Source organism: Melospiza melodia, chromosome 5 (assembly GCF_035770615.1).
Source record: "Melospiza melodia melodia isolate bMelMel2 chromosome 5, bMelMel2.pri, whole genome shotgun sequence".
Taxonomy (NCBI): Eukaryota; Metazoa; Chordata; class Aves; order Passeriformes; family Passerellidae; genus Melospiza; species Melospiza melodia.
In genome coordinates, this window is record NC_086198.1 from 72,779,484 (window position 1) to 72,794,633 (window position 15,150).

Consider the following 15,150-nt stretch of genomic DNA (forward strand, 5'->3'; position numbering starts at 1 on the left):
ATAAATGGGAGAAGCCAAATTTGCATGTACTAGTAAGTTCACTAGGTGCTCCCTCTTTTGTATAATCTTTAAAATAAGCTACAGTCTCAGTTTTTTGGGTTTTTTTCAGGCTTCAGCTCCTATAGTCCTTCTTGGTGTGCTAGTCTGCCCAGGGAGAAAGTTAAATAGGGGAAGTGTCAGAAATGCAACCACTATCACTAGAGCTAAGGATGCAGCCATTGTGAGCTCCTCATCATGGAATGGGAGACAGCTAGATTAAGGAAGACTTCTATCCTAGTATTTTTTTGTGAAGTTGTCCCCTACTGTCTCTTCCAGAATATCAGTAAATACATCATTTTTTTTCTTTGTTAAACTATCTTCACAAGTCCTGAAAAGCTTTTTTAGAGAGGAGCATTCTTCATCCACAACCAAAATGGATTTAATTTCAAGCATATATAAAGATGATATGAAGGCTGGAAAAAAACTCAACACAAATATGAAAACATACTTAATTAGCAGTGTTTAATATACCATGTGCCAGCTGAGATAGTAGAAAATAAGTGTTTCCAACTACAGCCTGTTTTTATCAGCATTTATCACCATTTTTGTCACCTTCTTCTGTCCAGCCTAATCAGAGGAGTTAGAAATCTATCCCTTAATTCCCCCCACAGAGAAATACCTTTATTTTTCTCTTTCCCCAATACAACTTTTTTAAAAATACTTCTTTATTATTCTTTTATTTTTTTATTGTCTTTTGTCCTTACTTACTACATACACAGCATTTAACACTCTGTATAATGCAGTGAAAAGCAATATCCCAGTGGTTAGAACCTCTACAGCAGAGCATTATAATTTTATTGGTTTAGTTGCAGTATTTGAACAGCCTTGAATGCTAGAAGCATTTCAAAACTGAACATGGGAAAATGCAGCCACCTCAGCACTTTTAATTGAGAATGAGGAATTTCCTCATAATAATTCAGTTGTTGATCATCCCATGTCTAAAAATAAATTTGACAGAACTGGGATCAGAAAAGCCTATGCTGTAAAAATACTCATGAACTTCTGGTAAATAATGGAAAATTCACTGCTCTAGAGTCTTCAGCTTAGGAAACGTGGTTTTTATGAAAATATGATTTTTTTTATGAAAATGCCTCTCTTGAGAGCTCTGACTCTGCATAACTGATGTGTATGTGTTTCCATATGTGCCAAATGTGTATGTACTTATATGAATCCACATATTTGAGTTGGGTAAATTTTGAAAATTTTATGAATGACAAGCATCTCAAGAATTTAAACTGAGTATATTTTGTATTTTTATTGAAGTTGAATTCAGAAATATGCATAAGAGCAAAGATAAGTTTCCATACCAAAAATAACGGAATTTATGAAAGTCTGACTCTAAGCTTTCTGCCTACTTATATGTTATAAGCAGTATATACTCTAACCATTATATTTCACATCTTTCTGATTATAAGATTTTATATCTGATAAAACTCTAATTGCACTCTACTAAATACAAAATTGGTTTTATTGGTATATGGTGTCACAAAAAGTTCCTGTTTCCTGCATAATCCCTGAAGTCACTGAAAGTTTTAGAGCACTAAACATGATACAAGTCATAGTTCTCTAGTGTTCAGTGCAGTTCAAAATGAAATATCTCAGTACCCTGTAGAAAGTGCTGCCATCTACTTTGTATCAAAATTAAGATCATATATAGTCCTGTTGTGGATGTTTAAATGTTTATTTTTATCCCTGTTTCCTTTTCCAGGTACTGTATTCGGCAATGGCAAAACTTCTGATTACCTGCTCCTGGGTAACACTGTATACACTGTAAGTCTACATTGGCTCTAACTATCTTAAAGATATCCTGCTACTATTACTATTAATTCTATTCATAGAAGACTTAGTGCAGTGCCTTAAAAGTGCCTTAAGAAATGGCTCTTGAATGACTCTTCAAGAAGGTTTGGAGTGCACTTTGTGTTCTAATTCCAGTTTTTAAAACAAATCAGTTCCATAAAGGTGCAGAAGATAAATTTGTTCTTTACTGTTAACTGACTGGTTTTTTAAATAATGGGAATTCTAATTCCCTAATTAGCATGCTTATTAATTTAGTTTAAGCATTTGCATTGGAGAAATCTCAGGTTGTTGATTATAGAAGTGGTTTGTGGGCTTCTGATGATACAATCCTGTTCTCTCTTAATTTATCATGAGGCCTTAAAAGAGGTAATGAGCCATGTTGAATAAAGATTGTGCCTCCCTTTTCGGAGGCAATCAAACCACCAGAAATACACCTGATCCATACCTAACAGTAAACGTCTGTTGCTCTCATAGATAGTAGTCATAATTGGTTTTTTTCCTTTTAATCTTTTATCTCCTAGAATAAAATAGGAGAGCTAAATACATGCTTTTCACTTACTAGATACCAATATTACTCAATAGTGGGTTTTCCAACATCTGTCTTAGAAGCAAAATTAGATTTATGCTCCTCTGTTCTTCAATGTTAAAAGTTTAATTAATTTTTCAAGTTCCTCACTGTTGGCAGGAACAAAAAAGAAATTAATTCTTCCATTAAAGCAAGGGGCTGTAATATGAATTCACATCAAAATCACTTTTTTGGGGAATAAGGAAATAAAAGGAAAATACTCTAGACACATGGTAAAACAGAGGTCACAATGCTGCTCATATGTCACATTCTGCAACTGCTTCTCAACTAGGAGAGCTGAAACTTGACCATCTTGCAAGGTAGTTAATTTCTTGCTACTAACCTGCAAAGTGCTCAAGAATTTCCCAAAAAAAAACTATTTTCCTTCACTTCAGGTTAAAAGTCTGGGGAAATACAGAAGTTGCAATTGATGATTTCCTGCTCTTGCACAGGAATTCAAGGAAATCTGGAACAAACATGATTTTTGGAGAGATTTTCAAAATTAGGGTGGCGAGTTAATTTTTTAAAACTTGTTTTTCTGAAGTATATGAGTAGTAACAGTTGTCAGTCATATCAAAATTCTGAGACTAAGGCAATTCTCATTTCTCATACTGTTTACAATGTGGTTTTCAGACATCTGTAGTCATCAATTCTGCAAAAGTCAATAAGAAAGGAATTCAGGAGGTGATATAGTTTCGTTTCTTTGGATCCACAAATAAAATTCAGAAATATGCAATGATTCATAGTATGTCCTGGAATTATTTCTTTAAACATAAATTTCAAATAGGAATCGAGTGCTGTGAAAATATCTGTATGACCATTTTGGAGAGTCTTTTGTTTAAAAAAATCTCAGAATCTCAGTCTTTACACAGAATACCAGAATACCAGAATCGAGTGCTGTGAAAATATCTGTATGACCATTTTGGAGAGTCTTTTGTTTAAAAAAATCTCAGAATCTCAGTCTTTACACAGAATACCAGTTTGAGTTCTTGCTCCCTGGGTAGGATTTAGAGCACTATTGGAACAGAGGAGGGAGCAATAAACCCCATATTCTTGAGGGAGTGGCTATGTGCAGTTGGTGATTTTGTTAGGGATATCAGATCTGATCCCATCACAGGTCAGTAAAGGCTCTATACTCACAATGTGTATTTCCTTTTATAGAGATCTGCAGTGTTTGTTTTGTGTATACATTTTGTCCATGCAGCAGCAATGTTTGATCTTATCCTAAAGGATGTTTACTTCTCTTACGACTGACCCAAGTAGTGAACAAGTGTACCAAAGGAATTTGTTTGGGTTATTTTTCCATAACTTTTTTCATGCATCCAAATCCAGAACCCAAACTGGATAGACCAAGCAAATTATAATACTCATAATCGTCCTCAATTTTCTTCTAATTAGATTTCACATATATTTTAGATAATGAAATAATGAAAATGACATAACAAACTTACTCAACATGTTATTTGTATGCAGAACTTAAGTCTTATATTACCAACATTTAACCCGGGCTTTTCAGAGTTTGGTGCAGATGACTCATTTACTGATGAAGTGAACAAAACTTTTGGTTGTTTTTTAAGTTTAGATTAATGTAAACTTGAACAATTTCAAGCTTCCTTCAGTCCAGCATCTGTCTCTTCTAAATCTGTCTTGGTGTACAAAGTTGTAATCATCCTGTCTGTAACTAGAGTGCCTTCAGTCTCTACTGAAGACTACTACAATTTTCACAGACCTTTCTGTGTAACCTAAATACCATCAATAAAGATGCCAACACCTTTGTAAGAGCCAGACTTACACAGTTCTAAGAAGCAAGGATAAGATTTCTAATGCAAAAGAGGAGTTTTCCAAATCAAGGGAGTGGCCATTATTAATGGAATCCAGTAATTCCTGATGTTCTATTATTAGCTTATTACTGGGTTGTATCCTTAAATCTTCTAGTAGCAATTTACTTCTTCTTGTCTTCTCCTGAAAGTTTAACAAACTAATAATTTCTGTATGTTAAGATTCCCATATTAAGAATACTCTCTCTGTCTTCTCTCCTGAAGTTTGTGGTTCTGACTGTGTGTTTGAAGGCTGGATTAGAGACCTCATATTGGACTTTGGTAAGCAAATGTCTTTACCATATTCTCATATGTTCTGTGAAATATGATGGATGAATAATTGTATTCTTCTTACTTGTTATATTGCATCCTTTAAGAGTTTGTCAGTAGAAAACTGTGGTTACTGTGTGGAAGGACAAAATATCCACATACAAAAAATAATGCTCAATATTGAAAATTACAACAGATGTAATACTTAAACTAGAAAAATCAAATTACTCTGGACTTACTGTAACTGAATTTAAATTGGCTTAAAATGCAGTAATATTGCTGCTGATAGTATCATTTTCATTTAAGAATTGGCTAACTGAAGTAGTAGAGTTAAATTAATACAAGGCATGAAAATTTAACCCAATATATCAAAATAGCATTGTAAGTACTAGGTAGCAAAGATCTTATGTTATATTGCATCTATGATAGTTGTTCTTTTTTGGTTTGTTTCAACAGTTCAGCCATATAGCAATCTGGGGAAGCATTGTACTTTGGGTAGTGTTTTTTGGAATCTACTCTTCTTTGTGGCCGGTCATTCCTATGGCACCGGATATGTCCGGAGAGGTAAAAATATATTTTAACTACCATCCAAATGTGTGAAAAAAATATTGTTTCAGTCTGTAATACAGACCTAATCTTTATTGGATCCTTCTGCTAACTAGAGGTGCGTATGTCATTCTTTCTTTTATACCTGCAATATGGCAACCATGTTTATTAAAAATAGAATAAATTTTTACTCTTGTGAAAATGGAGCTCAGCTAACAGGCTGTGAGTATATGGTCTAATGAGAAAGAATAGACAGGTAAGCTGTTTTGCAGTTCTTAGGTAAGCTTTAATTTTCTGAAGAAAAGTCTTACCAAATGCAGTTCTCAGAATTATAGTGCTTACTTTTCTGGAGCATTCTTTTATAATAAAGTAACCAATAGTAGCCTGGTTAAGGCTGTTTTTAATCTTGAATTTTACAAATTTTCCAAATACTTCTGTAAAATGCCTCAAAAATTTGAGGTGCCATAACATTGCATTAACTGCTTGTCATGAGCACTTCCTTTTTGATTAATGTGCTGCTTGGAATGCATCATTGTAATGTATCCTTAACCTTTTGACAGTAATTAGTGGTTCCTCATTCATTTTTAATTGCATTTGTGTAAACCTGATCTGAATATTCCAGATTGGATTGACTCTGTAAAAGATGCTTATTTGCTACCATATCTGATTTAATTGGAACTGCAGTCCCAAATTCTCAGTACCATTCAGTTCCAGAAACATCTGAAGAATTAATTTCCCAAACACTAATGTCTGCTTCTGGGCAGGACCAGTACTTCCTGAGCTGAGAATTTTGATGTGCATTCTCAGTGGGAATCAGAAACTGAGAATACTTGCTTGAGTCAGAAAGATATTATTTTAATGGTTCTCAAAGCATATCAACTAAATCAAGCCTTACACCAGTAAAAGAGTGAGTCCCTTTAACTCCACCACCACTGTGATATAATTCAGCAATTTAAAAATTTATGTAGGATGTGGGAAATGTCGATGCATATCTCTCCCTCTCTTGAAAGTAATTAAGACTCATAAATCCAAACTCTTATTTAAACAGTTAACCTCTTATTTAAACAGTTAAAGGAAAAAATAGTTTATAGGCATTTCTGTAACTATTATGTTTTAATGGAAAGCATAAGGTGTTACCTTAAATACTTGGACACCTAAGGAAAAGAATTTGAAATTACACAATTTCTTGGTGGTTTTCCTCTGTATCATTGTGTCTAACATATGTATATATGTAGATTTTGTACATTACCACATTGCCTCCAGTACTTAAAACTAATTCTGTATATTATTTTAAATTAATCTAAGCTATCGTACTTCAGCATTTTTCTTCATATATACTGTATTTTATAGAAAAAGCAATGTTTTTGGAATTTGGTGGTTTTAGAGATTTTGTAAAAACTTTACAGCTTTTAAGACACCAGAACTTTCATGGTGATAAGTGCAGGGGAAACAAAATGGTGTGTTATAGCTTGTATGGCATAAGGGTGGATACTTCACTATTGAAATAACAATGTTATAGTTGGTACATTTTCAGAGCCTGAATTACTGTGCAAACACCTGGTGTTGAGGGAATGTAATTCCTGTGATCTCCTAGAAACAGTTCTTCATTAAAGAGATCTAGCTGTCAACAAAAATAATACTCTTAGGCTTTGAATTCAACATTGTGCCAAAGTAGTCTGACTTATGAACCTAAAATCATTTATTTGTTGTGATAAAACTTTATGTGTACTTGAAATGGGTAGTCTTAATTTGTTAGCGTGTTTGCTTGTGCATTTATGTGTATATGGTAGTTTTGATGTGTGTATGTGCATGAAGTTGTTCAAAGGGGGCTGGTGTTGACTGAGATTGGTTTTGTTTCCTTTCTAGGAATATATTTCAATGTCTGTGATGTCAGAATAAAGTCTTCTGAGAGTATCATAGGCCAGTAAAGCTTATGTTCTAAACTCCGGTCTAGCTTTTTGTGCTGCACTCTGTGTGGCTGTAAGTCCTGTTGATGCATCCTGCAGCTCAGACTGGAAGCAGGATTTCCGTAAGCTTTCCTGGAAGCTCCTCTACTGACTGAGTGGTCTCTGGCAGGGCAGAATTCACTGAGTTTCTCTGTAGCAAATCAGGCCTTCCAAAAGTACTGAAACTAAAAGATTCATGGATTTATCTGTGCAAGAAAAATGTGATGTGACAGAAACAAATCCATATAAGCAATTCTACTTGCCTGTGCAAATACTGCTTGCCTGATTTCTTCAAATGTGTGAGTCACACTTGAAAACTTCATCAGCCTATTGGCAAAAGTTAAAGCGTGTCAAAAGCTGATGTCTGCTTTTAGCTTTTTGTCCATTTTAGCTGGTATGATATGAGAAATTATGCTGAAGGGGACTTTCATGCAGTTTTCTCCTCAAACGTGTTCATTAAAAATTCCCCCTTTTTAATAAACTTCAGATTTATAAGGAAATATTGTTGCAGATTACATAACTATAGTCCCTAGAATGTTTAAAAGTATTCTCTTTCTTCTTCTTAGAGCTGGTAACAATTCTGTCATAGTAGGTTTATAGTCTTTCCAGTCTGTACTCTTAACATAATATTCATCCAACAATTAAGTTCCAGCTAGATGGTGTCTTCTGCAAACATATTTTTCATGTCTTCTTTGAGATAGAAAAGCACTTAATGAAACATTCTGGTAAGGATTTGGTTCTTCTTCATATTAATGTCATGAAAATCGTAAGATTCTTCCTGCTTATTTCTGGTTCTGTTCCAAGAAAATAAAATTCTAGTGCTCTTGAGGGGGAGAGAAAAAGCATATGGAGGTGATGGAAAATTCATTCATTGGATGCAGAGGAAGGTTTTTATCTAAATAATTTGAAACTCTTTTTTTATATCCACTCTTATAAAATATTCAACTCTGATAAATTTATTTCTATGGACAACACTGCAAGGTATTGACTCGAGAAAAAATTGAGTTGTAACAGAAGTCAGTTCATGCTGCTAATACTCTTTCATTTGAGCACTAAAGCTAGTGGCCCAAAGTTAAAGCATAAGAGTTGTTTTTTTGTGTTCATTTTTTACTATCCAAGCATCATCCACTCACTTACTGGATGAACAAAGAAACAAATATATCAAAATTTTTTGCAAGTTTTTCTGACTTTTTACACTAATTGTTTCCATCATTTTGTGTATTTTTCCAATTATACAGAAGATAATTAAAGTTGGCTTTTACTGTATTGTTCCAATTATACAGAAGATAATTAAAGTTGGCTTTACATATAGGTTGCTGTATGTTGGTTTCACAGAAGGAAAGATTGCAGAATGCCATGGTCTAAAAGAAAATACAGTAAAGTGAAAAAGTATGAAAGTTACAGCATTTTTTTCTCTGTTGTCTATGTCACTAGACCCCTTTCCTTGACATGTTCCTAATAGTATAATCAAGTGTATTTTTCTGTCTCTCTCTTCTGCTCTGAGTTTTCCCAGAACAAGAACACACAGGGCCCCCCTTGATCCAAAATGTCCAGTTCATCTAGCATGCTGAGGCAATTCTGGCATCAAGACCTTTGTTTTCTGGTTTTTCAAGGCTGGTAGATCTGCACTGGGCAAACACTCATCCACCTATACAGTACTATTTCTCACAGTGTGGGAACTGCATGCCTCTCCATGGTGCAGTAGTCCTAAGTCCTGTAAGTAGTGATAACTTGTTGTCAAACAGGTAGTGCACCAAAAGAACTGCGGTTTGACTTCTTACTCACATAAGTAAGGTACCCTGGCACAGGTTTCTGATATGAGTAACTGGTAGTTCTGTAGCTGATTATCTGTTAGAGATGATAGTAGATGTCTGGGTTATAGTAGCTTTCCATATTCTGAAACCAGTTATATCTTGCCAACCTTAAAACAGTTTCTATTCCAGTTGTGGGGTTTTTTTCTTAAAGAAATAAAGTTCCAAGTGGAGAAAACTTTATTCATTTTCCCTGACTGATGATGTTCAGATGAAAACTGTCAGTTCACCATTGTCTTTTGGCAGACACAGGCTAGAAGGAAAAATAGATGAAAACTGAGAGAAGCAATAGGCTTTATGAAGCTGAAGAAAATGGAAAAATAGGCCATAAAACTGAAGAAGGATATGTGATAAAAAGGGGTGATAACCTGAGTAATTAATTATGTTGTATAGTATGTGTAGCTAGTTCAGGTACTGTAGCAAATCAACTTCATGAGTCTTTTAGTAGAAAAAAGACATAAATGTTTTATCATTAATTAAGTAGAACTTACTGTTTACTTTCTTATTATTTTGCTTGTACTTTAAAATCACCCGTTCAAAAATTACTTTCTTTGAGTTTATTCTGGGACTATATTCTTCTAGTCTTAGACACAGATCCTAAGAAACTGGGAATTTAACTTCTATCTACTTATAACAAAATATTGAAATACCTTTTCTGAAAGGAGGATTTTGGTAGAAGCAAAACACTATTTCTGTGAGAAAAAATGGGGATGCACAGCTTATGAGAGAGAAATACTGAAAACATTTCAAAAGCTGTCATTGAGTTTATAACTTTGTATCTTCTGTAACATACAGAGGATATTTTTATTATATTAAAATTTGCATTACATCTGCAGGAATGTTTATTCATGCATTTGCTTTCTGTCAGTACTGTCTAGTATGGAAGCATGTGAACAAGGAACTTTGTGGGTTATTTTGTTAATATTTTACTAGTAAAGACTGTGCTCTTAAATACAGATGCACAGGAAAGAAAGCGGATAAAACAACATTAAATTATTTTTAGGGTTTTTTTGGCTACATTTAACACAGTATATTTTGACCCTTTGCATTAAAAAGTTGCATTTAATTTCAAAATAAAGGTGTCACTTCAGAATAGAAGAAAATTTTTATTGTGTACTTGAAAAAAATCAACTGCCTGGATCTGTCTTTACTACATTGATATAAATTAGGTTGATCCTTCTATATATAATATTAACAAATAGATAATTTAAATATACTTTCAAAATATTTTAAACAACTTATGGTATTTTCTGTTTAAGCCAGATGAAGTTTGCAGAAGTTTTTTAAAGTAAATGCCAAGTCTGTTCATATTTGATAAATGCTTTGCAGGTGTATTTTCTTTTTTCTTTTAAACTCTTCAATACAGAGAAAACTATTCTGTGATACTAAACAAAATGGATTTTTTATCTTCAGGGAATTGCCAGAAGTTTCCTGCTGTCCATATTTTGTCATATCTGTATAATGACTGCATAAATTAATGAAGCTGTGATTAAAATTTTGGATGTTTTTATATCTGTGTAGTCCTTTTGCAATAATTGCTTTAACTAATGAAATTTCTGTAACTTACATCGCCTAATAACAGCAACCTCCATTCATCTGTCAGTAGGCTGTAAAGCTGCAAGAACCTTCCATTAGTGCTTCCATCCTTGCAGTTAATAGGTCTGCTTTTCCTTTAAGTCCTCTTAAAAAACCAGACTAATTTTTTAAATTATAAAAATACATACTTTTCTAAACTAATATGATTATCTCTTTCTTAAAAAAATCTGGTTATGGTCTGAGTTGCAAACCTGTAATTGAGGAGGGGTGAAAAATAAATCAATCTGTAATGCTCCTAGTTACTGTTTTGTGCTCTGAATTGTTAGGCCTCTTTTTTTTACACCTATATGATTAATAAGATAGCTTAGAATTATAATACTTTACTTGAATAAGAAGTATGACATGGATACTAAAGCAAAAGTTTGGTATCCACAGAACTGTTTAATTTATGGTTGTGCTGTAGACAATGCACTGTAAAGTTCTCCAGAGCACCATCTGTTTCTGCTCTGCCTGACCCAGGGGATTTATAAAACTACTGGCGGAAATTGGAGTTAAGGTCCAAGCATGTATTTTACAGAATTTAAGATCATTTGATTGAGGTTTTCAGAAGTCTTGTGAAAAACAGTAATATTTCTTTTGGGAAGATTTAGCTGCACTGTGTAGAAAAGGTGTTTTAGAATATACTGTACTGACAGCATTGGTTTCTTAAATATTGCTTCTCTCTATACTATGCCAAGTATCCTGCTTATATGAAATCATGCTTATTAAAATATTAGATATGCATCCTTTAATGCCTTTACTACAATGGTGTTTTTTACACAAAAACACATTAAAAAAATAAACTGTAGATACTTTGGTCTCTAATGAAAAGTCTTCTCTAGTAAGATGTTTGTCTAAAGTTTGATCCAAAAGTGGGAATTGGTTTTAGTCTAATGTAGAGCAAAGCGTACAAAGCAAAGTATTTAGGATAGAATACAATCATAGAACAGCTGAACAGGTCTCTGCAGTTATCTGGTCTAAAGCTTCAGACACTGCACTGAGTTGTCCCAGGCTGTGTCCAGGCAGCTTTTGAGTGTTACCAAGGATGGAGACACTACAACACTTCTGAACAACCTGTGTCCCTGTTCAGCCACCCTCACAGTGAAAGGTTCGCTTGATGTTCAGATTCAAGTTTTAGTTTGCTCTCCTTGCCTCTTGTGCCATGACAGGGCTTCACTGGAAGTAGCCTGGCTCTGTCTTTGCACCCTCCACTCGGGGTGAGAGAACCTCCAAAGCCTTCTCTTAGGCTGTAGTCCCAGCTATCTCAGGTTTCTCTCCTGCATGAGAGACACTTCAGGACATTGGACTAATTTCAGTGTATCTGTGTTTCTTGTGCTGGGGAGCCCAGAACTGGAGACTTCCCTACGTGTGACTTCTTCATTGCTGAGTAGAGGGGACCTGCCTTCCCCTCTGCTGGCAATATTTTGTCTAATGAAGCCAAAATATACCATTCACTTCCTTTGTCACAAGGACCCATTTCTGGCTCATTTTCAACTTGGTGTCCATTGGGACCAAGTCCTTTTCTGCCCAGCTGCTTTCCAGCTGGGTGGCCCCCAGGATATACTGCTGCCTGGAGTTGATCCTTCCCATGTGCAGGATTTTGCATTCCTCCTTGTTCAACTGCATGAGATTCCTGTCAGCCCATTTCTTCAACCCTTTGAGGTTTCCCTGGATGGCAACACAATCCTCTACTGCATTTGCCATTCCTCCCCCCATTTTGTGTCAGTAGCAAACTTCCTGAGGGTACGCTTTGCCTCTCATCCAGATCTTTAATGAAGATGTTAAATGAAACTGGACCCACTATTGATCCCTGGGGTATACTTTCAGTTACTGGCCTCCAGCCAGCCTGACACTGATCACCAGCTGCCATTCAGCCCATTTTCAGTGTATCTCACAGTCCATCCAGCCCATACATCAGCAGCTTCTCTGTGAGGATCTTGGAGCTTTTGCACCCTGCTGTGTTGTCCCTCCAGCTGTAAAAGATGCTATTAATGGATACTTGTCCCTTGCACTTTTAAAAAACAGATGAATATTTTTAATAACTTTTCCAGAATACAGCATAATAAATAAATTTAAATGGTTGTATATTTAAGAAAAATTGCTATGGTGCTTTTCCTCAGTGTTAGCCAGGGAGATTTATAAATAAGGCCCCTAAAATTTGGGAAGTAATGATTTCTCTATATTCCTCCAAACAAGAGAATTACTGTGCCATGCATTTAAGGGAACCTGACAGATAACTGAGTTGACAATCTGTATTTCAAAAAAGTGCTTTGAGCTCTGTATGGTAAGCAAATACCAAAGTCTATCAATTCTCACTTCATTGTCACAAAACTTGTGGAATATAGTCGTTCTTCAGTCGCTAATATCTAGGGTATTTGGTTTTTGTGGGGTTTTTTTTTTGTTTGTTTGGTTTTGGTTTTTTTTTTTTTTTTGCTGTTGCACTGCTTTTTTACCAGTCTGGATTAAAATGTTATCCAAATTCTTTGTCTCCATTTCAGAGGGAATAACTGGTGTACTAAATTTGCAAGAACATTGAAATAATTCAACAATAAAAGCTAGGCTTTTCCTTCGTAGTCCAAAATATTTCCCATCCTCAGCACAAGGCCCTTAGAGGCATTATCCTAGAGTTTTAGCACATTTTCATCCCCCTTCCAAGTTTTTCCAGCTTGTCTTTTAAGACCTGTGAGTCTTTACAAAACAAAAATCAGTAATCTGTATGTCTTCCTTTCTATATCTATGTGAACATCTTTTTTAGGGGAAAAAAAAAGTTTCAGTGTACATTTGTGGAGAATATTATTAATTTTAAAAAAAGTGATTTATTGATGATTTTTTTAAGTTAATCAGACTTCATCACATAGAACATATCCATTTTAGTCATCTGTCCTCACCTGGGAGCCTCAAATTCTGTTACCATTCTGATACTAACATATTTTAACGAATTAATAATTTATATTTAAAGTTTTCTTTTTGTCTTTCACTTCAGGAGTTGTCTAAAGGGTTTTTATTTTTCCATTTAATTCCCAATAGGTAGCTTCCATTTTTACTCCTCAAACCTTCATGTTTAATTGTACTTGGTCTAGTAGCAGACATTTATTCGTGAGCCAGAATCTGCTATTCCCAGATATACTTCAAAGATCCTTCTCCATATTCAGTAGTAACATTCTCATTCACTCAAACAGGAACAGCAGAGCTGATCTTTGAACTGCCCAATTTATCTTCTCTGCTTCCAGTGGTCTGTCTTGGTTAATGTACCTAATAATCAGAGATCCTAACAGAGAGGAACTTAATTCTTTGCAATTCTAAGTAACGCAGTTCCTAATTAGAAGGAGCTAAAAGATGTTTTTTAAACTCTACTTAGCAAAGACTAGAGGCAATACACAAACTTACTTGTAGGAACTTCATTGCACTGGAAGTTAATGCAGATCTGTTTTATTACTATAACAGTAAGTACTTTGGCATATATGAAGGCAAACACATGCACATAACTACTACTAATGAAGTTTTTCAGTAGGTTGAAAAGAGAAACTTTTGCTGGTTTGATGATGTTGAGGTATTTTATAGCTTTTTAGTTTATAGGAAGGAGACGTGTACCCTCGATGATATTTGAAATAGATAAACTGAAAAGGGTGAACTTTTCTGCAGCAAGAATTTTACCACTGTTTTCATCTTTCTCTTCTTATTTTGAAAGGCTTTTTAAAATCTGAGCCAGCTGTTTTGGCAAATCATTTCATAATGAGGAAAAAGCAAATATTCTCTGTTCATTCTGACATGTAATTTCCTAACACTACATCTTCAGCAGTTCTTTAAAAATGTTTTGCAGCCAGGATTTCTTGTCTGCCACTAAATCATAAAAAGGAACATTCCTCAGCAATTTTTTCTTTTTTGAAAAATGAGAACCTATATAAAAATCAAAACTAAAAAAAAATGTTAATTTATTTTAGAAAGTCTTAATATTGAGCATGAGCTACACACACAACAAATTATTTATCTTCCCTGCAGGATTTGTAAGTCCTTCAATAAACTGGGCTTCCCAGCTCTCATTTTGGATTACTTCTGAATTCCCCTGGGAGCCACTTTTGTGGCAGATTCCATTTGGTTTCACAAGGCCTAAAGGGGGAAGACTTGGCATAGAGCACAAATCTCTCACATTAGGAACAATTTGTAAACCACAAACAGAGGCAGCCAGAGTCCGTCCCCAGAACAGGCTGCTCCTGTTAGTGCCATTGTCTGAAAGGGATTGGTTTGCCATTTCCCAGATGACCTGCCTATGTGTAGAGAGATGTGAAAAGTTAGAGACAAAAATGTTTTCTACAGAGTGAGGGGGGAGCTTTCTTGTACAGAAAGGAAGGAAATACCTCTGTGGGATTTTATTTTTTCCCCTCTTCATCCAAAAAATACAAAGAGGGCCTCTGTCTTTAATGCGAATGTCGGCTTTAAATCTTTTAGGTTTGGATTAACTCTGTAAAAGAAAAAAATCTGACAGGCTTTCAAATATGACGCAGAAAAACTTTTTTTTTTACCTCAATTCATGTTGTTCATTTGTAAAGCCAAAGGCTGGATGGAGTGAATAGTAGGCGCCAGTTGTTCCTTCATTCATAGTTAGCATTACAATGGTCAGAATTAACATCCTAAGACCTACATTATCACTTTTGCTGTTTCACCAGCAAACATTTAATACCGGGTGGCTAACACAAGGACAGCTCTTTGCTATGTTCTTATAAATAAAAAAATGTTGTTAATAATAGGAAGTAACCATCATAATTAGTTCAAATTGCATTATTATG

General features: G+C 34.8%; 1 protein-coding gene across 5 annotated transcripts in view; it reads left to right on the top strand.

The window, feature by feature from the left end:
* The window catches only part of ATP8A1 (ATPase phospholipid transporting 8A1), a 100,604-nt gene that overhangs the window by 70,684 nt on the left and 14,770 nt on the right, over positions 1–15,150 (top strand). For all 5 annotated transcript variants that reach the window (XM_063157355.1, XM_063157357.1, XM_063157354.1 and 2 more), the window contains 3 exons: positions 1,748–1,809; positions 4,444–4,500; positions 4,945–5,052. In XM_063157355.1, the coding sequence (XP_063013425.1) occupies positions 1,748–1,809; positions 4,444–4,500; positions 4,945–5,052 (227 nt within the window). The remainder of the gene's footprint in view (positions 1–1,747; positions 1,810–4,443; positions 4,501–4,944; positions 5,053–15,150) is intronic.